Raw genomic sequence first — 26,798 nt, forward strand, 5'->3', positions numbered from 1 at the left:
CTCTCCCCTCACCTCCCCATCTCAAGCTGTAGACGTGGGGCCGCGGCCACAGGCGGTTAGGGGCAGGGGTGTGAGTGCCGAGCAGGAGGCGGGGATGGGGGGGCTGCGGCTGCTGGCGGTGGCCTTCACTTGCTGCTGGTGGCCACCCGGCAGCCAGGGTAAGACGCTGCGAGGCAGCTTCAGCAGCGCCGCGGCCCGAGACGCTCAAGGCCAGAGCATCGGGCACTTCGAGTTCCACGGTAGGTGCGGGGGCGGGGAGAGGGATGAAGGCTCGTGGGCCCATCCCGCGGCCCCTCCCTCCCCGCCTCGCGTGGGGAGCCGGGAGCCGGCGGCGGCGAGGCTGGGGACTTCACCCTGCTCACCTGCGCTTCCCCCGTGGCCGGCAGCCGCCCCCATCGCAGCTTCCCGGAATCGTGGGATGCGTTTATGGCCAGCCCCTGTGTTGCTGCTCCCCAGATCCTTGTAAGCACCTCCCCCGGTTGGTGGCTGTGTTCTGCACCTAAAAGACCGTTTCCCCTTTCCTCCCTGTCCTAACGAATGTGCTGATGACTCTCCTGCTGCCAGTTTCGAGATCCTTCGCTTAAAGAAGCATCCTTTGCTCGCTCCGTTCTCAGCCTGATTGTATACACTAAGGCACCGTAATTCGTGAAGTCCCAGAACTTAGATTTCCTGGGTTTTGTTCTTTTTGTCTTAAGATCAGTTTGCTAAAACCTACTTGCAGCAGAGAGGTTTTGGAATCACCCACCCCTCCCCCAAAACACCTGATAATCTAGTTGTCACAATTGCTGGGACAGTTTGGTTACCTCCCTACGAAAGGAGTAGCTTTACTGTGGACCACGAGGGCTAGAATTAACTTTACAGAAATGCGTGCAAGTGTATCTTGGAAGCTTCATAATTTGTATCCTCTGTGGCCCTTCTGAATGAGATTGCATTCGATTCTTCCCTTCTGGTCTCCCTCAAAAATCCATAATTCTTCAATGAATGAATCTGCATTCCTTCTAATTTTTGCCCTATTTATTTGCACTCTCAAAATTTGGACGTTTTTCTTGGTATATACTACTTAATTTGACTACTACTGTATCTCAAATAATTATTTGCTTTGATGAGGTTAGGATCCTTGATTCATAGAGTCTTTAGCATTAAAAGATGCAAGATCACAATACTGTCCTAGAGAGGATTCTTAGAAGAAGATAATAAAAACAGGAAGCTAATTGGTTGGGAAAGAAATTGAAAGTATTGAATTACAGAATTGTTGGTGTGAAGGGAAGGGAAACTTTATTATTTTTAATCTGAAGTTTTAAAAATAACTGAGAAAAGGAGATGCAATCCATTTAACAAAATCTATTGTGGAGTAGACCTTGGGTGAATGAAGAAGAAACTCGAGGGTTTTATTATTTTTTTAGGTAACATTTTCAGTTACTTAATCAACTGGCTGTAACTATACTTTGACTATTGACAGTGATAGTAATGTCACTACAATAAATGGTACAGTCTGGACACTACCAGAAAATCTGGCATGTATGGAAGCTGTGACGCGGCTTGTTACTTGTGACTCCCAGACAGGTTTAGACAACCCTGATATTTCATGGTGATTACCTGATAAACATAGAGGAGAAACATGTCGTAAATCCAGATTTCTCAGGTAAGCTTGAGGAATAGAGTGTTCCAAGTATATTAACATACACACTTTCTATCTTTTGGGTGTGTGTATTTTACTATTACCAATTTTCAGTGAATTCGAATTCAGGAAAATAATAATACTAAGACCATACAGTACTGAAATATGAACTCTAATTCAGAATGTGATTTAAGATGTTAATAGGGCCTTAGAGTCACTTTTAAGGCTGTTGATAATTTATAACGTAATTAGTTTATATCAGAGACTTAGACGGTTTTTGATACACACTATAACTTTAAATTTATTTAAAATGTTTAGTCAAAGTGATAATAGTAAAAACAACAGAAACAGGAGAATAAAAAGATCTTCAGATGAAAAAACAGCCCTGTTTCCCTTCTCCTCACCCAGAGTCCCTTTCCCTAGAGGCAACTACTTTTTGCTGTTTCTCTCCTGGGCCTTAAATGTAGTTGCTGTGTGCAACAAGGCTCATTCTATAGTTGTCTTACAACATACATTGTTCTGAAAATTCCTTTGTAAAAGTCACAGATGTCAAATTTTGTATCAGGTCTACCCCAAAACTCATTTATTTAACCTTTCTTGCTATAGGATGTTTATGTTTTTTATATTAAAAAATAATTAAATATTAACAGCCATGTTATATTAAAAAACAAAAGAAATTTTGGCAGGAAATTTCTATGGATAGTTTATAGGCAAGTGTTAAAGATGTGGAGTGGTTGTAAAATGAGGCAAAATTCTATCACAGTGAATATCTACATACAGAAGTGGCTGTTTATTCAGTGAAAAACCATGCGTTATCAGCTGAAGTATAAGGAAACACCACACATTGTTTTGGATAATTAATGTGAATAATCTCTTGACTTGCATCTGAATGGGATGGTCATTCTAATGTGACCTACCTAGCTAAAATGAGATTTCAGAAAAACTGTGCTCTTTTAATTCCCATTTTGATACATAGAGGTATTGAATTGTCCTACCGTCTCAGTCCCATACAAGACCAAACTAGTTGATAATTTTTGTTCTAATGTCCAGGTGACCATGCTCTTCTCTGTGTCAGAATCAATGACATAGCAGTAGCCATTGGAAAGGAAGCTAAACTCTACCTGTTCCAAGCCCAGGAATGGCTAAAGCTGCAGGAAAGCGGTCACGGTTATAGTTGTAGTGAAAAATTATCCAAAGCTCAGTTGACAAGTGAGTATATCCTTTGTTCTTTGATCGTTATGTATATATTTTTCTTCCTTAATGTCGGGAGTATAGTATTTACATATCTAGATGTTTCATGGCACAGCACATATCACACTCTGTTGAGTACATTTTAAGCTAAAGTTTAAGGAAACTAATCTTTTCCTTGATCAAAAGATAGAATGCCTTTTTCCCCTCTTATTCAAAATATTTGAAAAAATATCCAGATAATTTATAAAGGTGTACGTTCCTACATTCAGACTTCTCACAGGTCACATAATTCATACCAATATGGCAGATATATTTTGACCAAGTGGCAGCATGGAGTGAATGATAACATTTGTTGAATGCTTATTGTCTGGTAGCACTGAGCTAAACACTAAGCTTGCATTATCTCAGTTAATTGTATAATTTAGCCCAAGTGATGCTGTTTTGCAACATGTTATTGGGACTCGGGACCAAGTCATATGGTGACATAATGTGTCATTTTAGAATATACCAGCCCCACATCATTTATAAACCTCTAGGTTTGCCTCTGGAGAGGCTCTACTTTTATTTTTCTAGTTGCCTGAATTCTTGAGCTGTTCCATTCTCATCAACACTGTCCCATGCATTAGGGTGTTTGCCATCCAGAGTGAGTGCAGATCTTTTTAATATAGAGATGAAGAGCATATGCCATGCTACCCATTTTACCCCTTGGAAGTTAACTGGTTGTTAATTAGGAATATGAGACATCCATGAGAAAAAAATAGGAATTATCCCTCTCCCCTTTCCCCCCTGTATTTCCCCTACCATGTTCTGCGTAATGACGAGTCTCTGACTCTTCTTTCAGTCTAGTCAGTAAAGCACTGCCATTTCTAAACATCCAGTCTTAGTCTTAGCAGCTGTCTGGTTCCCTCATAACCTGAGTAGGGATAAGAGTACAAGTCCCCACTCATTGCCACCCGTTGTGGGGATCTTTTGTCTAGGTTTGTGAGATGACATTGACAGTATGCTGAAGAAGCCTGAATGACTGGATTCAGATATCAAAGACAGTTACATAAAGTTATTTACCTTAACCCTGAATTTTAGAACTTATCTGGGAAATTCATACAAATGCTCATTATCAATTCTCTTTTCCTTTCTACCCCAATTTAATCATCTAGGTGTTGCACATATGTATAAAATGTTCTAGCCTTCTGTTTCCAGTTATCCCCTTCTTGTTTCGTAAGTTACCTCTCAGTATCTCTTGATTTCATCTACTTTTCTTCATCTCTAACCCCACCATGTTATTCCAGGCTGCCGTAATCTCTCGCCTGTACTATTGCAGTAGCTCCTACCTGGCCACTGCAGCTATGCCGGTCCCCCTCTGGAATCAGAGTGATTTTTCTGAATGGCAGGTTTGATCATGTCACATTGGCATCCTCACCAGGACCTTCAGTACTTCCGTGGGTTCCTACTGCTCTGGGACAAAGGCGGCCCTCCTTAATCTGATCAGCAGAGCCGTCCGAGTCTGGCTGTTACTTACCCCCGACCCCAGCTTCATCTCACAGCACTGCCCCGTTGGGCCTCATTTTATTTGTAGCGCAGGTGTTCTTTGATTGCCACCCTGGGCCTTTGCACAGGCTTTTCCTCTGCTTTTTCTTCCTTCTCCTCTTTGGCTCGTCCATCCACTAACACTTGAGTTTTTAGAGCCTGTTGTTCTCCTCCACAGCATTTATTTTAGTTACAAGTTTACATTTTATTTATTTGTTATAAAATCAATCAGTGAGAGCAGCAGGGCTCTTTTGGTCTATTCATTCATTCATTCATTCATTCACAGCACTTCCAGTACTATGCTAGGCACTAGTGATACATCAAGGGACCAAAATACTGACACTCTCACAGTCCTTAAGGCTGCTGAGGGTATAAATAAGTTCACTGTGAATAAGTGTGAAACTGCTATTGTGATAAGGACTATGAATGTTAGTTACATGGTACTATGAGTGAGAATTTATGATACACTAGTGCTCAGTTAAGCATTGACTTAGTATTTGTAGGATGAATTGTCATGGAACTTAGTGCTTGAGGGGTTTTTCGTTAGTAGGTCATTTGCTTTGTACTTCGCACCTCAAAGTCTTTTTCTTTCTCTATTAAAAACTTATCAGGGACTTCCCTGGTGGTCCAGTGGTAAAGAATCCACTTTCCAATGCAGGGGACGTGGGTTCGATCCCTTGTCGGGGAACTAAGATCCCACATGCTGCGGGGCAACTAAGCCCGCACACCACAACTACCGAGCCTGAGCGCCTCAACTAGAGGCTCGCGTGCCTCAACTACAGAGCCCACGTGCTCTTGAGGCTGCGCACCACAACTAGAGAAAGAAAACCCACAGGCCACAACTAGATAGAAGCCTGCACACAGCAACTAAAGATCCCACATGCGTCAAGGAAGATCCCAAGTGCCGCAACTAAGACCCGGCACAGCCAAATAAAATAAAGTGAAATTAAATGAAATAGTAACTTATCAGACAGTTTAAAGCTTTGAGCTATAGGAATCAATTTGTTTTCTTATATTACATGATCAATATTATACCATATACTATATACGCTTGCAAAAACATAATTTTTTTTTTATCAGTCAAATACCTTCAGTCACAGAACTTACGTATATAGAGAGACTTGCTGCATTGCAACGACAGCTAAACTTGAGAATCACTGCTAGTAACTTGTAGTAAGATCTTGTTATCTTTGAGCTGCACTTCACCTATCTGTATAACAAGGAAGTTGGACTAGTTTTCTCTAAGCTTCCTAAAAGTCCTAAAATGCTGTGATTCTAATTATGACTCTTTAGGTGGAGTTGCATATGTAGAGAGCTATAATTTATAAAACCTCTTGCTGTTGTTTCTTTTTCTGTTTTTCCTTCCTCTTCCCTAATCTTAAGTGCAAGGGTATTCTTTGGAATTGTTGGAACGGAAGATCTCAGGAAACTGGAATTTTTGAGGAATGAAGATTTTTTGTTAAATTTGGAGGTCTGAAATAAATTGAGTACTAATGACATATATATCAGTTTCTACATATGTAATCAGTTCTTTTTCCCTTAACAAAAGCCAAGTCTTGACAAAATCTGTATTCTCCAACTTTTATATATTATTTTCATATTTATAGTATATTGTCATTTAGAAGCTTTGATGCATTGAAACAAAAAGCATATCCTTAAATTCATGACAGTGTAGTAGTATCACGTATTTGAAAATAATTCCTTATAGAAATAATTCTCATTTCCTGACCATTAATGAGACTTTTAAGAATTAATAGCCTTTCACCTACTTGGTGATGAGCCCATTAACTATGCCTAACTCCTGTGTAAAACCTTATTGCTGCTGTAAGCTATGAAAAGATTAGTAGATTTGAAAAATCTCAGTGTTGAATGTTGCTTGTGATTATACATTCTCCCAAATTAATATTTGAGAAATTATTTTTCAGTCTTACTTTTTGCTTTTTTCTCTTTCAGTAATTCATAAAACATCAGATTTTTTTAAATGATAAAAACTATTTTGTAGGTTTTTAAAGCAAACAAAGAAGATATTTAAATGCACAGAAAATGATGAGTTTATATGCAAAAAAATTTGCTGTCAGATTATAAGAATTAAATGTAACTTTGTGTATAAAACATTTTCAGTATTATCTTTTTACATCATATGCATATATTTCCTCTTGTACATTTGGTGTATTGTATAAATCGCTTAAAGGTGTTAGTATTTTATTATTCTGGGTAATTTTGTTAACAGTATTCATTTCCTCTATAATATTTTTGGGCGATTAGCCTTTCAACACCATTCTCTGCAATTCAAGTTTTGTTAATATTTGAGGTACTCATTACATCAGCATACAGTAAGCGTGCTGTGCTGTAGTCTTTTGTTTCAAAAACAATGAACATGCAGTTTTGTCAAGAGGCTTATTTCCTAGGCGTACTGAAAAAGGCAGCAAGACAAAAACTGAGGCCAATATCACTTTATGAAGCACACTTTTGTTTTTATTTGTTGTAGATCTACATAATTTAAAATGAAACATCAAAAAGTGTATTGGTGAAAATATAATGATTAAATTTTTATATTGTTTTATCTAAGAGAAAAAGTACAAGTGATAAAACCTCAACACAGCAAAGCCTTTATATAATGAAGTCCAGATTACATAATTTTGAGCTGCACATTTCAAAAGCCTTATTTCTGAGCTGCTATTGAATTCTTATTAAAGGTCATCAATTTAACAGAAACTAGAGAAACTAGAGTCTTTGCTACTTTTTTCTAGAAGCTGTGCAGTAAGAAAAACAGTATAAATGTCAGCTAAATTAAGCTATCCAAAAAAACAATGCTGTGGTATTCTTAACAAAATCATCTTGTCCAGTTTAACTACTATTAATGAAATTCCCAAATGTAAAGTTTAAGTCCTCAAAATTTGAATTCTGACAAGATAAATCTGTATCTCATTTATAAAGACAATGTATAAATAATATTTCTCCAACTTTTTATTAGGAAAATTTTCAATTATACATACAAGTTGAAAGCATAGTACAGCCAACATCTGTATATCCTTGGCTTAGATTTAATAATTTTATCAATAATATTTTGTTATATTTGCTTTATGTTTGTATGTGTGTGATTTTCGTTTTTAACTGAAATGAAAATAAGCTATGGGTGCCTTGAGCAGTTCACCGTATTTCAGCATACATCTTATAAGAGTAAGGACATTCTTCTCCATAACCATTACCATAACAATACCATTACTGCATCTAAGAAAATGAATAATTTCATAATAACCTCTAAAATCTCTTCCATATACAAATTTCCAGTTATCTCAAGAAATGTATTTTATTTATTAGAAAGTTTCATTTTTTCAGTTGAGGAAAAGATCAAGACTGACTGGCATGCAGTGGGGGCAATCTAGACTTAGGAATTGCACCCAACATAATCATATATTTTAAGAATACCCTACTTTATAGAGAATCAGACTCTCCACACAGGACTTTCATATACTGTCTCATTTGCTCCTCACAAGAACTCTGAGTCAGATAGGGCAAGTATCTTAAGTTTACTACTGAAGAAAGAAATTTAGAGAGGTTAAGTAATGAATATGATTCGTAAGACTTGCTTCTCTGACTCTTCCATTGTCTTTATTACACATAGTGTTTGAGACGCCACTTTCCTACAACATTCAGGGTAGTAGTGAGTTTCTCTTAGGTCAGAATCATAGTTTTAGATTGAGAAGGGATCTTAGACATCATTTAGTGTTTCTCAAAGGGGGTGCTACTGGCATTTTGGGCAGAACGGGTCTTTGTCACGTAAGCTTGGATTGTATGAGGTTTAGCACAGCCCTGCTTCAGGTATCTTGAAGTTGAGAACAATTGCTGTGACGACAGAACTGTCCCTACGCATTTTCAAATGCCCTGCAGAGGAGTAGCATTACCCTGGATTGAGAACCACTTATTGGTATAATCACCATATTTTAAAGAAAGGAAAAGGACAATTAACCTTTATTTAGCAACTACTATATGACAGATACCATGTTAAGTGACTCATATAACTTAGTCCTTGCATCAGCTCTTTGCTGTATTATCTTCATTTTACAGATGAAGAAAGTGAGTGTCATTGCTTATGTAACTTGCCCAAAGTCATATAGAAGGTAAGGATTGGAACCAGGATGCAAGCACAGGTCTGTGTGAGGCCAACATTCATGAGTTCCCACCCCAGCCCAACACACTGTATAGATGTGACCCAGTATGACAACTCATATTCCTGTAACTTCTATTTTTCGACTTTTAGTACCTTTTTAAAGAATAACAAATCAGGAAGAGATTTTGGGAAATCTTTTGAAGGTGTTTGTCAGTCATAGTTTTTAGATATAATAATTTCCAAAGTTGAATGCTCCATTTTAAATTTAACTCAAGTAATTTTCAGAAATGTTACTGTGATGGCTACACAGCATTGTGCATATACTTAATACAGAACTGTACACTTAAAAATGGTTAAAATGGTAACTTCTGTATTGTGTACATTTTACCACCACAACAAAAAAAGTTTTAGTGTTGCTAACTCACTTGAAAACTTTGAAAATACTTAAAATTGAAATTCAGAGTTTCAGTGAAACTATTCTAGTCATTTGTGGTATCTCATAGAACTTTTATAGTGATTCCTTTGGTTGGTTAAAATACATTATTTTTACCTGCTTTATGACTTACAGAACTTATTCCAATACTACATCAGGGCTTGGACTACTGAGACAATAAGAACTAAACAAAAGAATTCTCATTTCAAATTGATTATGTGACTAAAACAATGAATACATTTGAGAATTTTGCTTTGAAAGTGCTATTTTTTTTCTCTTTAAAGTAGCCATGAATCAGACTGAACATAATCTGACAGTGTCTCAGATTCCATATCCACAAATGTGGCACGTGTTCTATGCAGACAAGTATACGTGCAAAGAGGACAATGAGAATTCTCAGGTGGAAGATATCCCATTTGAAATGATGTTACTAAACCCGGATGCTGAAGGGAATCCATTTGATCATTTCAGTGCTGGAGAATCTGGTAAGAATATGTATTTAAATATATGTCCTAAATACAGAAAAAGATTTATGCACAAGTACCTTCATGTTATGTTTTTAGAATACTGAAAATTAAAAACAGCTTGTGTCCAACAGTAGACAAATGGTTAAATAAATCTTGTAGAACTGTAACAGCTGTACTATTAAGTTTTAAAGCAGAACTGGAAATTTTGTATTGTGTGGTTTCAAGTGTGTTAAAAAATGCGGAGAATAAACAGAAGTACAAGAATAGTAACAGATTGTTTCCATATTTTGGGTGGTAGAATTATGGATAATTTTCAGTTTCTACATTCTAAATCTTTTTGTTTTTATGATAAGCTAGCTTTATTTTTATAAACAGAAAAATGTTAAGAAACTGAGCAGTCTAAATTAGTAACCCAGTGATTAAGTGAGATAGAAACTCCACTACTTTGTATAGCTGTCCTTTACTAGGTTGTTTGAACATATTTAGGGGTTGCCTTTATTGGAGATTGCAACCATTTTTGAAATGATCAAAATTGATAAAACTTTCCAAAATTAAATCTACTCCCATAAAATATTTCATCAAAATTTTAGGTTGACAAAATTTTATGTTCTGCCCTACTGAAGTGAATTCCTAGCCCAAACAGAAATGAATGACTTCTTGTGATTAATGGTGGACATGCTATAAAATATTATGGATTTGTAAATTAACATGTCAGAATGAAAACTAAAATCTCTAGGCCATCTGTCAAAAAAAGGGTTAGGTGTTTACCTCTTCATGAGTTCATTACCCACTTGGAAGAGTTAGTCTGCTTAGAGAAAAGTTCAATCCCATTGCATTACATTTGCCATCAAGGTGAGTGGGTGGAGGTAGGCCAGGAGTTGAGGCCACATTAGACTAAACCAGTTGTTAAGCTCAAAGTGTAAATTGCCACAGCTAGAAAAGCAACTCAAGGAGCTTGTGTTATAAACAATAAGTCACAAGTGACTTAATGTATGAAGAAAGAAACTTTTTTAAAAATATCCTTTAGTTTGAGAAAATACTTACATAGTGACAGAATGGAGTCCTAAACATTTAAAAATAATTCATTCTAAAAGTCTTTACTGTGAAGGAAATGACATAATTGTTTTTGAGTGCAAATGAATGTAAAGGTTAAATTTCACTTGATACTATTTTGGATCAATGTAGATCATTATTGAAAGTTAATTCTGTCCTACCATTTCTTTTATCTTAGTAAGAGATATTGACATTTATTTTACATAGTTTGGAAAGGTATTGATGAAACCCAGGTCTAGTGATAGCATTGGATGGGTGGTTGGATTAACTTGCTTTTAAGGTTTCTTTTAACTATAAGGCTTCATTATTTCATATGACACTTATCTTTAGGACTGGTCAGGCTTCAGCAGGAAGTAATGCTCTTCTGTAGTCGCTGTACATGCAAACCCTACTGCCTCTAGTGGAGTCCACATCTGGTAGCCCTTCCCCCTCCTGCCTTCAGGCAGGAGAGTGGAGGCTCGAGGTGGTTTTGTTTATTGTATGGATCCATGAGACTCACTGGATCCTGATATTCTTTTTCTTGCCTCCTTATTAGGCTCTCATTTCTGGACTCTTTCCGCATTCCCAGTTTGATATCTGAACTTAGACCGTAGGCCATAAGGCAATGACATTTGTGCCCTGTGTGGTGCTTGGAGTACTGAATGTCAGTCATCCTTACCCTGGCTCATCCTGAACCTTGCCCATGTCTTCTAGTGTTTTTTTCAACACCCTGAATTATGGCTAGCTTTTTCTTTAGGGTTCCCACTAACCATTCTGACTCAGTTCTTAGTCCTGACTCCTTTTGACCTGTCTTCTCCTGTGACTGATTTTGATTTGATACTTATAGTATGTCTAAAATCTGTCTTTCTTATACTAGAATGGGGAAAGTTACTTTGGTCATGTCACCAAGAGTATTAAATGAGGGAAGAAATTTCACTATAACATGGATTTTCATTAAGCATGGGATTCTGTGCAAGGCTAATCTGTAGGGATTGATTATTAAAAAGTGCCATAAGTACTCAAAAGTATTCATTGCTAGATGTCTGGCATAATTTCCAAGGATCACATCATTTTATTATTTAAATGCCTTAAAATATGATTAATTCTACATTGAAGTCTAAATCGGTGGTTCTCAACCTGTCACTGTGTATGCATGTGGAGAGCTTTGGAAAAAGTACAGATGTCCACCCCCAGAGACTGAGAGAGAGACTTGGTTTTGGAGTGGAAGCTAGGCACTTGTAGTTGGTCAAAGCTCTGGAGTTGATTCTAATGTGCAGAACCACTTAGCTAAAAGTCCATATTCCACATTGTTTTGGTAATGTGCTGGTTTCAACATAGAGCCTTAAGAGGGATTCTTCCTATTCTGTAGCCTCAGGTATAGAATTTGTTTCCAGGGAATAATTCCCAGTTAGTTCATTTTAGAAACTTTTCCTCATTTGACTAATTTTCTGCCCTAAGTAGAGAAAATTGATTTGCTATGCTTTTTACTGAGAATTGACTGCTAAAGCATGTATCTTAGAGGTTTGAATTAGAATAACCTGGTGCAGAAAGCTACAATTAATGTTATATGCTACTCTGGTTAAATCTTACAGTTTGTTTTCTTTCAAACCAACTATGTATTTTATATCTACGAGACTTTAGTTAGTCCTGTATTTTACAGACTTAGGTTTTTTTGTTTTGGAGGGGTTTTTTTTGAATGTAGACTAAGGCAAGTTTGATGCTACTTGACAAAATACTACATAGGAATATCATGCTTCAAGGTAGAATAAAATAAAACTACCTCTTAAAAACTTAGAATCCTTGTTAACTGTATTTGTGATTGGTAGAGACCAAAAGAAGAAGTACTCAGAATCCTGAGAATTAAAGCATTATTGTCTAAAGTAGACTGGTTTTCATTGGAATGGTATTACAGGCTCTGTCACACCTGCCATCTCACTGTTCTGAAGATTCCAGATATGTTTATTATTTTCTCTTGTTCCCTTTTCTCCTCCGTTATCCTGAAAGATAATGGGTTGGATCTTACCTTTGGCTCTGTAACTTAAAGTAACAGAAAACTCTAATGCAAGTGGTATAGACAATAAGGAAATTAATTCTCTTACATGACAATAATTTCTGAGGCTTCTTCAGGGTAGTTTATTTAACATTATCCTACTCTGTTATCCTCTGACTGTCAGCTTTGTCAGCTCCCTCATATTCAAAGTTAACTGCAGCAGTCTGGGCCGTACATCTAGGCAATTGCAAAATTCAATGTCTCTTTTTTAAGAGCAAGGAAACCTTTCCCAGAAGCTCCCTTATTTCATTGGCCAGAACTCGACACGTGACCTTGTTGTCTAACATCATAAGAGAAATGTAAGTGAAGGTATCAGAAAGGTGATAAGGGTAAACCAACATGTCGAAGTAAAGGGTTAGGTTTACCTCTTTGGGAAAGGGGAATATTGGAATTTCTCTAATTGGTTTAGACTAATCAGGATTTATCTTGAGACCCTTGAAGGTAGGATGGCCATTGGGGTTCTGAGACAACAAGCATCACAGGTAGGCGAGAGTGTTCCAGGGGCTGCCTCATGACCCATTGACTCTCTCCTTTTCTTACCCTATTTTCTCCCATCTCCCATCATTTAGCCAGAACTGAATTTTTTTAAAGCTGTCCTGGAAGTTTTCTTCCTACTGAATTTTGCCAGTGCTTCCAGTTAAGTTTGCCTTAAAATCTGCTCATTCCCTTATAACATAAGTGTTTGTCACCTACTGCATGCTCATTTAAGAGTGTTTTTCTTCTTTTGTGTATATGTAAGTTTTAATACCTAGTATCCACCTGTTTTTTTTTTGTGTTGTTTTTTTTTTTGTGATACGCAGGCCTCTCACTGTTGTGGCCTCTCCCGTTGCGGAGCACAGGCTCCAGACGTGCAGGCTCAGCGGCCATGGCTCACGGGCCCAGCCACTCCGTGGCATGTGGGATCTTCCCGGACTGGGGCACGAACCCGTGTCCCCTGCATTGGCAGGCGGACTCTCAACCACTGCGCCACCAGGGAAGCCCTCCACCTGTTTTAAAATTAGATTTTAATTTCAAGGTGAACGTAGATTACTTTCCTGTGAAGGATGGTGGCAGAACAAAAGTAAAGTTGATTGAAGAGAAAAAAAAAAAACAGACTTTTTTCCCTAGAGGTGGTTTATTTAAAAGAACACTTGAGTGCAGACCCAGAGTTTTATCTTTAAAGTATCAGGGTAAAGGTAGGAATAATTTATGCAAAATGCAATGAGCAAAGTGTAGGACAAATGTCCTAGTTCAAGTTATTTAATATATTATCTCAATGAAATAATTTTTTGGTTACCGTGTTAGCTTTTTATGGAAGATACATTTAATCTTGAATAATCCTAAAACATTTTTTGCTAGTGACATGTGTCTTATTTTCAAAAGTCCCTTCCTCCTATATTATTCTGGTTCTCAATAAATAGTCTGTATAAAGCAGAAACTAACACACCATTGTAAAGCAATTATACCCCAATAAAGATGTTAAAAAAAAAAATATATAGAAAACATTGATTTCAATCCTACAAAAGAGTACCAGGTCATTAGAAACAACCGTCTTTGTTGTAGAAAACACTTTTTCTTTTTGATGCGTTTGAGATATTTTATTGTTGGCAATGCTACAGAAAATATTAAAGGTTGGTACATTAAGTAAAAAAAAATAAAAAAAAAAAATAAATAGTCTGGGATTTTCTTTTCATGGTGCATTTCTAAGCTAATAGCGTCTGAAACCTTATCTTGTAATGAATATTTTGTAAAGTATTATAAATAAATAAAAATTTAAATAGAATGCCATATTTAATTCTTTATACTAAGAAGAAAAGGTAAAAACAGATTCAGAACACAGGATAGCATACTTTTACTGACACACAGTTATAATATGTTTAGCTTATTTTCTGCCTTGTTCCATTACTATAACAATCCCAGGTTTATTGTCCCATTATTTCTAAAGCTAGAATACGCCTCTGTTTCAGGAATTTTAAAAGAAAATATGCCCATTCTGTTCTTTGATATTCTCTTCCTGAAGTCTAAACATACTTTCTCACCTAGACTAGAGAAGTGGACCATCAACATTTATGTACGTAGAGCAAGAGAGACACCCAGTGGCTGAAATACTTCTTTTTCTCTCTCTCTCTCTTTCTCCTAACAACGCCAAAAACATGATTGAGATTGAACTGTTTATTGAGTATTTTTCCTACTGTTTGCATCTTCTGGATTACTTTTCTAAAATTATTTTCCATACAATGTAAATATTCCCTTCTCTGCCTGTTGTTTGGAGTTTATCCCACATGGGAAGCCAGAGCAGATTCAGGGGTCACAGTTGGAATGGAAGTGAGTACAGTTTAGACGTTCATACACAGATTCAATGGAGACAGCTACAGCCACTGTCACGATATCCAGTGTTATTTAGATAGAATATAAAAGCCCTAATATTAGGGACTAGGTTTAGATGTAACCAAGTAAATGTAAGCCATTAAACTCAAAGCTGGCCCCTGGTTCGTTATAAAATTTTCTGAAATTTCCGAAAAATGAAGACACAGTCAAAAGATTCCAGGTAACACAGAAAAAGGGGTGTTTATCTTGAGGATGTGTGAAGACTACTGAAAAGCTGCTGGTAGAAACTGGAGGCTGCTTAATGACTGGGACCATTTTTAATATAAAATCTGCACATTCCTATGCTCTGTTCTTGTCTCTACCAACCAGCTCCCTCTGCTCATTCAAAATTTCTGCTTGCCCAGAATTTTGGTTTCATCATGGCCTGGTTTGACTCCTTTGGCCTGCTCCATCATCAACTCTTTTCAACTCCAGTTTCTCTTGCCTCATCCTTTCTATGTTTTGTGGTTTGATGTCCCAAGAGAACATGACTGGCTTCGTATCTGAGAACCAAGTGATGCTGCTGGCCAGTGACTAGTCTTTGGATTGGTAGCCACTTGGTCAGGTGTTTCAGTTTCAGTCACCTGTGGAGTGGAGTCCCATGGTCTCCATAGGTTTTCCTCTTTGACAGAGCTGAATGCCATTTACTTCAGAAGGAGGCCTGGTCGTGACAGGTATTTTGACGCTTTGTCCAAATGGGAATTTAAGGTTATGATACATTCCAGGGCTTCGTTCTTAGGCTTTAGCTGTATCAGAATCACTGAAGGACTTATTAAAACCAGAATGCTGGGTCCCACTCCCAGAATCTCTGATTCAGTAGATATGGGTTGAGTCCCAAGAATCTGCCTTTCTAACTACTTCCCTACTGATGGTGCTGCTGGCACAGGGCTCACACTTTGAGAATCATTGTCAGGGTATATAAAACTCTTATTGACTGACTAAATCTATTTTTAAACGTCTTATAAAAGAAATCCACTTTGGGGGGTAAAAAAGCATATCTAACTGAATGCTGAAATCATTGTTTTAATTTACTGTTTCGACCAAAACTATGATCTTGTGGTTAGTCTTTGGGCTTATTCCCTGACCAATATGATTTCTTATAGATTGCCTTCAGTTTAATCTGCGTTCTTTTAGTTAAAACTGTATCCTAAAGTAGAAAATTATTTGTTTCAACAGTCTTCCTTTTTTTTCTTTCACAAAAGTAAATGCTATGACTTCAGTTAAAAAGCAAGTTCTGGAAATATACTGATGGGAAGGTTTGAAAGCAACCCAACACTATAACTGGCTTGTTCCTTTCTTCTCTTCACAGGGTTACATGAGTTCTTTTTCCTCCTAGTCCTAGTGTACTTTGTGATTGCTTGCATTTATGCGCAATCATTGTGGCAGGCTATTAAGAAAGGAGGACCCATGCACGTGGTTTTAAAGGTTCTGACAACTGCATTGCTGTTACAAGCTGGTTCAGCTTTTGCTAATTACATTCATTTCTCCAGGTAACTCAAAACCATTAAAACTGTGTTCATCATTACGTCTAATTAATCCTAATTAGTCCACCAAAATTATGCTTGCTTTGATTATGAATGATTTTTTTCACACTTGTAATTGATGCTAATATTCTCCTCTTCAATTCTTCAGTTACTCCAAAGATGGAATAGGGGTACCTTTTATGGGAAGTTTGGCAGAATGTGAGTATCTTACTGAGCGTTTTTTTAAAACATAAACTTGCTGTCTGCTTCTTGTATGTTTTCCTTTTTTGTCAATTACTTTTTGTCATAATACAGTTTTTTTATCCAAGGTTGGTTAGATTCAGCTCAACTGGAAACAAGGTTATACATTTAGTTTCCACATATCCTATTTAGTTTCTTCTTAGTCATAGGTAATGTGTAGAGCTCTTCATTGTCTTTAGAGCATATTTATATGCATTCTCTCTTTTTTTTTTTCATGTGGACCATTTTTAAAGTCTTTATTGAATTTGTCACGATATTGCTTCTGTTTTATGTTTTGGTTTTTTGGCTGCAAAGCATGCGGGATCCTAGCTCCCCGACCAGGGATCAAACCCGCACCCCCTGCATTGGAAAGGCCAAGTCTTAATCACTGGACCACCAGGAGATTCCCACATTCTCTCATTTTTGTCCTCAATAAAAACTCAGTGAAGTAGATATGCTTATCCCTATTTTGCAGATAAAGAATCTGGGCTCAGTGACAGGAAGTACATTCCCAAATGTCAGTCAGCTAGTGAATGGTAGAGCCAAGATTTAGACCCCAATTTTCTGACCACAAAGCTAAAGGTTTTTTTTCTCTTTTTCATCCCTTTTGTGACTCTTTTGTCTCTATTTCTAACCCAGAGCCATAGAGTATACCTGTAATTGAGCTGACCTCTCAGCTTTGTTCTTTAATTTATAAGAGGAACTTTTGTGAAGTAGTTTTTCAGTTAAATATGATGGTGAAAAACTAAAAGTTCCTATAATCATGACTTTTTAAAGGGAACTTTAGAGGGACATCAGGTCATATGCCATTCTCAATCCTGAAAAACAAGTTAAGATTTGCTCTAAAAAAGCAGATTCTGAAAACGAAGACATTCTAGGATTTACTTTCCTTATATTTCCATATTTCTCTTCTAGTCTCCTCACTCTTTAATAGGGTATCTTATGGTAATCTCCATAAACATCTCAGGACCCACTTATCCTGATCTTGCTGCCTATTTTAAGATTCTAAAACTTCTAGAACCTTTCCTTTTCCTTGTGAAGAGGATGGATACTGTTTACCTCTTGGGCATGAACAAGAGTTGCTTCTCCTTTTTTGACATTACTAGAACCCTGGTTTCAACCCCTGTTTTCTCTTAGATGACTCAGGATGTTTAAGAGAATCCTAGAGTTTTAAAGCTGGACAGAGCATAGAAATAATTTAGCTTATGCATTTTAGATGAAGAAATTGTGGTCCAAAGAGGCAAAGCACACAGAGACCCATCAGTAGCAAAGCTGTTACTAAAATCAAGGACTTTTGAAGTTTTGTGAGTGTCTACTGTATTCAAAACAGTGTTTTAGGCTGTCTGGCATCTTCATGGTAAGTTAAAAGCAAAAGTCTTTTTAAAAAAACTGCAATAAATCAATGTTGATCATTTTTGGTAGTTCTGACAACAGGTTTGGTTAATGAAGATTTTTAATCAAATTCCACAGAATGGGGTTTTTGTGTCATCTGTGTATTTTATCTACATTAGTTATTTTTCAAGAACAGATAAGCAGTGTCTACCTACCCTCACAGTTATGGTATTATATCAATATGTGCATTATTTAGTATGTAAAGAAATGAGCCAGTGTTCCCTCCTCCCCAGTATTTGTTTTTGCTAATTAGCAACTTATCTAGGGATATTCCTTTGGCTAACTTCTTTAAATAACTGAATATGTATTTGTGAAATGTTTAATAAAAATAATTAGCATCACAGTCATTTAAAATCTATGGTGTAAGAAAATTGTGCTTGTTCTGAAAGGCCATGACACTTTATATCATTAAAGTGTAGTGACAGTTCAGTATTAGAATTCGCTATTACAAGTATGTAAGCATAAATGTAAAGTATCTGGTTTTAATTTGGGTGGCAGAGCTGGAGAAAAATATGGCAAAATAAAGCTGAAAAGGTCTATTATTAATAAGTTTTTGGCTTGTAACTTTTAATATAAGTTTGATACTACAGCTAGTTTTATCTGTTTCTCTAAGAATATCTTTATATAAAAGAAATAAAAGTCATAGACATCAAAGTTATAAATGGCAATTTGAAGAAAGTTTTATTTTATTGAATTGTGATCACATGTTTATCCCAAAATCCACATCAAAATACACTCCGATGGAAAAGTAATAATTTTTTAAAAAATCAGTAAATAGAACTTCTAAAATGAATACACATGGCAGTTGAAGTATTATTGCTTGTTATTTTCTTGTCACACTGAACTGGGTGCAGGCGGTTTCGTTGCGTCTTTTCTACCACAGCCAGCTTCCCCTGCAGTGTAAGCGATGGCCACCGGGTGGCACATCACACTAATGCATGGAGCGCTTCATTCGTCTTCAGGACTCTTGACACTAGGGCCAACATAATTGGATGTTACAGCAGCTCTGCGTTTTATTGTCATGCTATTTCTTATTGATAGGTTTAGAAAATACTCTTCATATTATAGGTCAGCCACCAAAAAAAATTAACAACCCAGAAGTATTCTCCACATTGCAGAAGTTATATTTAAAATTTGTTTCTTTTCATAAGCAGTGAGTTATAGATTGTAATTAGAAAATCTAAGAAGAATAAGAAACACAAAGAGATTTAAAGTTGGCCTTAATAAAGATATGATATGGACACATATATATTTTTAAAAATAGGAGTATTGCCATTGTTTTAACTATTTTCAGAAAGTTTACAAATTTAATGGCAAAATTTTAATTCTTTAGAATTATTATACATGAATATCTCTTATTGAATTTCATCAGTTTCTTTTTTAAAATGCCTGTCTTTTGTGGTTAATAAAATAATTATATTCTCAATGCAAAAAGGATAAAATTTGGGAATTCCATGGTGGTTCAGTGGTTAGGACTCCATGCTTTTACTGCTGAGGACACAGGTTCAGTCCCTGGTCGGGGAACTAAGATCCCGCAAGCTGTGCAGTGTGACCAAAAAAAAAAGGATAAAATTCTTTGTATTGTGAAAACTCAGTTGACTTTGCTTTTCATTTCCCATTAGTTTTTGACATCGCTTCCCAAATTCAAATGTTATACTTACTTCTGAGTCTATGCATGGGTTGGACAATAGTCAGAATGAAGAAGTCTCAGAGCAGACCTCTCCAGTGGGATTCTACTCCTGCGTCCACTGGCATTGCTGTCTTCATTGTCATAACACAGGTTAGTAGTGATACTAAATGTTTCTGCTTTGCAATATTGAGAAATGCAAATTTGAACATATCTCATGTCAAGAAACCTGGGACCCATGAGGAATTTGTGTCATTTTAAACTATGAATTTAAAGAGTGATAGATCATATATGAAGTAAGTGAGAAAGAGAAAGACAAATACCATATGATATCAGTTATATGTAGAATCTAAAATATGACACAAATGAATTTATCTACAAAACAGAAACAGACTCTCAGACATAGAAAACAAATTTATGGTTACCAAAGGGGAAAGAGGGAGAAGGAGGGATAAATTAGGAGTTTGGGATTAGCAGATGCACACTACTATATATAAAATAGATAAACAGGGTCCTACTGTATAGCACTGGGAACTATATTCAATATCGTCTAATAAACCATAATGGAAAAGAATCTGAAAAAGAATATGTATATATATGTGTAACTGAATTACTTTATTGTACATCAGAAACTAACACAACATTGTAAATCACCTATACTTCAATTTTTAAAAAATGGGAAAAAAAAAAAAAGAGTGATAGAGGGCTTCCCTGGTGGCGCAGTGGTTGAAAGTCCGCCTGCCGATGCAGGGGACGCGGGTTCATGCCCCGGTCTGGGAAGATCCCACATGCCGCAGAGCAGCTAGGCCCGTGAGCCATGGCCGCTCGGCCTGCGCGTCTGGAGCTTGTGCTCCGCAACGGGAGAGGCCACAACAGTGAGAGGCCCGCGTACCGCAAAAAAAAAAAAAAAAAAAAAAAGAGTGATAGATAAATAACCTGTTAATTTTCTGAGTGCTGATATATGTATATTGTAGAATTTCATTGTAATTTACCTGAATCTGAGCTTCCTATCAGATTATTTCAGTGCAGTATATTTAATATTCAGTTAGATTCTCATTTCCTAATTAAGAGCTTTCTTTCATATTTTCTAACACTTAGTAAGTACTCAATATTAAATGAGTCAGTTAATGAATTTGAGATTCATTCATTGGCCAGAATCTACTTTATACATGAAAGAATTCAAGTGAATATCAGAGTAAAGAAAAAACAAAACATAGAATAAAAAAGAATAGGATCTTGTTTTTGAAAACAAATGTAAAAACAAACTTGGTCTTTTAGAAGAGTCCTCTATGCCTTTTTTTTGTTTTTCTCTATAGTGACCTATAGACATTATTCTAGGATCTCCATATGCCTACGTACAATGGATTTATAAAAATTAAGAAGAAAGCTATAAACATAAAAATTTGTATTGAGTTTGTGACCATCAGCTATAGATGAAAATGAAATATACATCTGGGCTCTGTAAAGGACATCATAATCTAAGTTTTAATGCATTAAATAAATTGAAAAACTCACTAGTGAAGGGTAAGGCCTGTGCCCATCTACCTCTAGTACTTATTTTAGTACCTTAGGTGCTGAGTGAAGGTTTATTGAATTTACATGATTGATTTAGAAAGAGACCATATCACAGATATTGATATTTAAAAAGGAGATAATGCCAGGATGGGAGGGCTAGTGAGAAAGAACTGAATTAGGGGTGATTAAAGTAAGGGTAAGTTCTGCCAACTTAATGTTTTTGATCCAGGATTTATGGAGAGTAGTGTTAATATCAGGTTAAATTCTCATTTCTCAATAACTGTTTTAAAAATTGAATTTTCATTATTTCATTGCAATTTAAATTCATTATCATAAACAAATACAAATTGACATTATAACACTACCCTAGAGTTTATGTGAGCATTTGTGAAGAATGTATTAGACATGGCCCTGACTCTCAACAGCAGCCAGACTAGGGGGACGAGACAGGCAACAAGAGATCATGTAAATGTGTACAGTGTATTCCACAGGTCCTGCGTTAGCATACGTATGTGGAAATATGGGAGTATGAATATGTAAAAATGTGAATCATGGGAAATAGTAGTTTGGGGGGTTTTTTTGCTTTATTGGGTTATAATTGAAAAATAGAAATTGTATAGATTTAAGGTATACAACTTGATGTTTTGATATATTTATACATTATGAAATGTTCACCACAATCAAGCCAGTTAACATATCCATTACCTCACATAGCAGGAAATGGTAGTTCTATAATAGCACTTCTTTGTTGTAAAGAGTTACGTTTAGAAATGCAAGTTAAGGAATCAGACGGGTATAATTTGGCGTAGAGGAATGAATTTCTGTAATAAAGATCTAATTTTTGTTTCAAGAAGGAAATTTATGTGTGCAAGATGAGAAAAGAGTTCACCTAGCAAGAATGGTAGCTGGAGTAAAATTAGGGTGGAAGATTTGAGAATGAGGAAAGGAAGTGGTTGCTGGTAAACCCCATAAAGCCTAAAATTGGATTTAATAATGGAGTTTCGACCTAAATTCTTTGGAAGCCACTGAAGACCCAATTCTGAAGGCTGAGTTGGCAAATGAAGGGAGCACAGAGGGCTACTGACACGTGTGATGGTGAAAATTATCATAATTGAAGTGATTGCTGTTTGGTAAAGGTGGAGGCAATGTGGGCACTGATTTCTACTGAATAGCAGTAAACAGAACAGCTTAATGAAGAACTTGCGAGCTTTACACTGGGATAGTAACAATATGGTAAAAAAGGTGAACAGACAAATAAGGATAAGTAACTGTGCCCTGGATGCTATGTTGGACATTGAAAATCTCCTCTCCTTTACCCAGGGAAGTTACCGTGGGAAAAGAATGAGGTCTGAAATCAACAATTCTGACTTGTTAATTTCTGGATTACAAAAGATACTGAGATATTTGGAAGTTTATCCTGAGATAATGGGCTTGAATGCAGAACGGTTTGATTCCTAATAAGGTGTTGAAGTAAGAAAGAGATTTAGAAGAAAGTTTTATGTTTATTCTCTTCATCTTTTCGACTTATTTTCATCATTAGAGCTGTCTTACTTGAATCCTGGTAACAGTAGCATTTTTTATCTCTTGCATGTGGTCTCGTTCGATTACAATCCCTTTTCTCCAGCTGAGGGTATCAGTGAAGGAAAAACTGCTTGTGCTTTATTAATCAACACCTTATATAGTCTGATAAATCTTAGAGCCTCTTAGGAATGTTTATATACTGGTTAAGGGGATATAGAAAAGAGTTGAAAAAAGTACCTTACTGTAAGTAGACATGACTTTTTTCTCTAAATATTGTTTTTACAGAGTATTTTGCTACTTTGGGAACAGTTTGAAGATACCAGTCCTCACAGCCACCATTCACACCACAACTTAGCAGGGATCCTTCTAATTGTTTTAAGAATTTGCCTAGCGTTGTCATTAGGCTGTGGACTCTACCAGATCATCACAGTGGAAAGAAGTACACTCAAGAGGGAGTTCTATATCACTTTTGCCAAAGTATGGGTTTGGTTAGAAAATGACTTCTTCACATTATCAACTTCATTTTGCTTTACTTGGGAAGTTAAGGAGCCACCATATGCTAATATTTAGTAAGGTTTTATTACGTGCCAGGTACTCTATGTGCTTCAAATCATTTAATCTTCATAACTTATGAGATATAGATGATATTATCCCCATTTTGCAGAACTCATGAAACAGTAGTTTCCATGTAATCTTTGGCAGGTCCGTTTTGCCTGTACTATAATTTCTTTATCAATAGGGATTTTACATTTTTTCTGTAGTATCAGAATTTTTTTAATAAAAAAATTAGGATACGGTTTGCATGTCTCAAAAAACAGTCATTAATGGACTATGAACTGTTACTCCCAGAATTATGCAATGTTTTATAACAAACTATGAAGAGCCGTCCTTCAGCATAAGCAGAGGGAGCCAGGAGGCTGAGTACATACTATGTTTCAGCCATTTCATGTCATCCATATGAGATCATGTTTACTTCATTCCCCCTTGTTGTGTCCTTCTTATGCTAGTGAGATCTAAAGGCAAATGGATTTTTTTTCTGTACCCATTTAATAAAGGAAAAGATCAGGAGACAGGTTGAGTCAGTAACGTTACAGAAGCCTTCCTTCCTAGAAAGTTATATTTTTTTGGTCAGATTGAGAGAATCCGTAACCCATCATCTTGGCAACTCAAAGCACCATTCTGATAAGCAGTTTGGTCAGCCCACCCTAGTTGACAGTCTCAGTAGAACGAGGCTGAGACGGAGGAGGGCCAAATTCCTTCTTTATTCCAGATGTGGAGCATTTTAAAGCTGCTGCTGCAGCCCTAGGAACCCATGTCAGGCCTCTGAGTACCAAACAGGCAAGGATATGCCATTTCACTTTGGAATTCTTCCCAGAGACAGTAGTGCTTATTGTTTCAAAAGTTAGTATATACCTCAGGTATTTAAAAACTAAATTTCTTCTTTTCTTCTATGTTTAAAACAGTACAAAATTTTTTTCTTAAACTTTAATTTTTATATGTTTTAATATAACTATTTGAATAGGTTCAAACATCCAAAAGTATTTAAAAAGCAGCAAACGTGTTTCTTCTCTCCCATCTATGCAGTTATCACCTCCTCATATAATCACTGTTATTAATTCCTAATTTATTTTTTAGAGAATTTAAAATATATTACTATATACACTAATATGTATAAATGGATAACTAATAAGAACCTGCTGTATAAAAAAATAAATAAAATTCAAAAATATATATATATTTATATTTCCCTTCACTTTTATACAAATAGTAGCATTGTGAACACATTTTTCTATATCTTGTTTTTTTTTCTTATAACCTCAATATACCAAGCATTTCAACAGCTACTAGTATTAACTTATTATTTTATTTCAAATTTAATTTTGGAAAAGGATAAGTTGCCATGTTCTAGGATAAATAGAACATATATATTTGAAAAGTATAGTGTTAAAAAGTTTCCCATTCCTACTCGCCTAATTCTGTGTCTTTTGTACTAAATCTCAAACAGGTAACCGCTGCTAGTCAGTTTTTTGTGTATTCTTACAGAATTTCTTTGTGTATCTATATGCAAATATGAATGTATATTCTTATTTGTTTTTTATAGAAATATTACACATTTGTACCTTGTTTTTCTCAGATTTGTTACTTATATATCAAAACCTCAAAATATATGTATGAGGAAGATGTAAGATTTTAAATACTCCAAAAACACCCATTTGATTAGAAACAGAATATCATTGTCACAACAATAGCAGATATATTTCTACATTTTATTGCAAGTTCTACTGTACAGGCCAATTGAGATCAATCATGACCTCCTAAATATGCTGGTAATGTTATTTGCCTGGTACATTCTGAAAACAAAGCATAGCTGCGCTTACTTGACTTATTTTTCATTTGTTTCAGGGCTGTATCTTGTGGTTTTTGTGCCATCCAGGTCTTGCATGCATTTCTATCATTTTTAATGACTACCAAAGAGATAAGGTAAATAATATACATGATCAAAATAGTTTTTTGTAGTCTTTATTGGGAAATTATTAAAGTAGGAAAGGCCTGTTTATCCATTCAGCGGTTTCTTGGATTCTTTAAAATAAAACTTTGAAACAAAATATTGAACCAGTGAGTATTTAAATTTAGTTTATAAGCAGAATGATGGAAAATAGCTTTTGTTATTCTTAGCCAATTTCATAATACTGTTTTATAAATTAAATTATAAAATTTATAACTCATCTTTGTAGTTAAGAAAAAATGATTAAAATTTTTTGCTACATAATGTTAAAAATCAAGACAGCTTTCTAAAAGTCAGTCTAGTTGCTTTAACAGCCTGCAGACTGGAATGCCATGCTCAAGTATGCCACGTTTTGGTTGTATTGATACCTACCTTCTTAGGTGAATTACTCCATCATTTCGAAGTGGAGTTCTGCCAGGAGCCCTTTACAAGCAATGCAGTGTGCGGTTGAACACACAAATGTTTCTTGAACCTGAGGTATTTACAAAGGGTAAATAGATAGGAAGGTAGTCTACAAAAATAGAGAAGTGACTTGAGAATTTCGGAAAGGGCTTTTAGAGCACTCTCCAGCATTCAGGTAGGGGCATGCTTTATTCCTATTACTAGATTATTATTCCTATTCCTAGATTAGGAATATTATTCCTATTACTAGATTAGCCAGGAGTCTGATTTTTCCTATTACTTTCTTTAGTGCATGCACCCTGAGAAGATGGTTTAGCAAATTATTCTTTTGTGTCTTATTTTGACATCTATAAACTAACTGTTAAAGGAATTTTACTTTTGAACAATTATAGTTGAACATTAGTCTCATTTTCCTATTGAAAATTTCTTTTACAAAATGTACACACAGTAAAGATGGGACAGATACAGTTTTTTATTTATATATATTTATATAACATATATATAAGTTTATATATGTGTAAAGTATTTATAGGTCCATGATAAAATGAATATAATTTCTGTTTTTGCATGCAGTAAAGCATTCTCTTTCTTTTCTTTTCAGGTCATTACAGTAGGCGTTATCCTTTGCCAGTCTGTTTCCATGGTGATTCTCTACAGACTCTTTCTATCCCACAGTCTTTACTGGGAAGTTTCTTCACTTTCCTCAGTAACACTGCCACTGACCATATCATCTGGACACAAAAGTCGCCCTCACTTCTGATACTTGATTTTCTTTAGAGGAAAAGTAAATTTATTTACCAGAGTGCAATAAGGATTCAAATACAGTGACTTTTCTTTTCATACTTTTGGTATGAAAAATTGAACAAAGAAAGCAGAGCATGTTATTTATACGACTGCATTTAAGCAGTACCAAACTGAAAAAAAGGTAATAAATGTTTTGAGATATACTTAATAAACTTTCAAGAAAGAGTGTTGTTATAAGGTCATTTATGCAATTTCCATATGGAAATAAAGATGAAAAGAATTATATGATATTTTGGTAAGAAATTCACCACTTATAATGCCTCATCTTATATCAATAATTAACTCAGGTTTGATAGTCTTATAAAAAGTAATAAGTTAAATGATTACTTGCTTATACATGTCTAAACCAAGTCCAGTTATGAAATCAGTGTAATACACTGGTTAAAAACTGCTTCTTTTTATGCTTTAAGGAAAATGCATTTTGTATTGGAGTTAAAGAAATTGAAAATGAAGTTACTTCAGAAAATCAGTATAAAATATATTCATAGTTAAGTGAATAAGCTTTTGTTTATTTGTGGGTGGGGTTATTCTCCATTTTCTTCTATTTTAGCTCTAG

At 35.7% G+C, this 26,798-nt stretch overlaps 1 protein-coding gene across 6 annotated transcripts; it reads left to right on the forward strand.

The window, feature by feature from the left end:
* On the forward strand, positions 1 to 26,589 carry GPR180 (G protein-coupled receptor 180). Of its 6 annotated transcripts, XM_079903034.1 has the most exons (10): positions 1 to 239; positions 2,669 to 2,827; positions 9,162 to 9,362; positions 16,082 to 16,262; positions 16,405 to 16,454; positions 19,490 to 19,647; positions 22,816 to 23,007; positions 24,934 to 25,011; positions 25,417 to 25,513; positions 26,040 to 26,175. In XM_079903034.1, the coding sequence occupies exons 1-9, from the start codon at positions 95 to 97 to the stop codon at positions 25,504 to 25,506; spliced, it is 1,254 nt and encodes a 417-aa protein (XP_079759160.1). In that variant the 5' UTR covers positions 1 to 94; the 3' UTR covers positions 25,507 to 25,513; positions 26,040 to 26,175. The 6 variants fall into 6 exon arrangements, with proteins under 6 accessions (XP_079759160.1, XP_079759158.1, XP_079759159.1 ...); XM_079903032.1 differs by lacking the exon at positions 25,417 to 25,513 and having other exon boundaries at positions 26,040 to 26,589; XM_079903033.1 differs by lacking the exon at positions 25,417 to 25,513 and having other exon boundaries at positions 9,165 to 9,362; positions 26,040 to 26,589.
* The last annotated feature ends 209 nt before the right edge of the window (positions 26,590 to 26,798 follow it).

The sequence above is a fragment of the Stenella coeruleoalba genome (genome assembly GCF_951394435.1).
Source record: "Stenella coeruleoalba genome assembly, chromosome: 18".
NCBI lineage: Eukaryota > Metazoa > Chordata > Mammalia > Artiodactyla > Delphinidae > Stenella > Stenella coeruleoalba.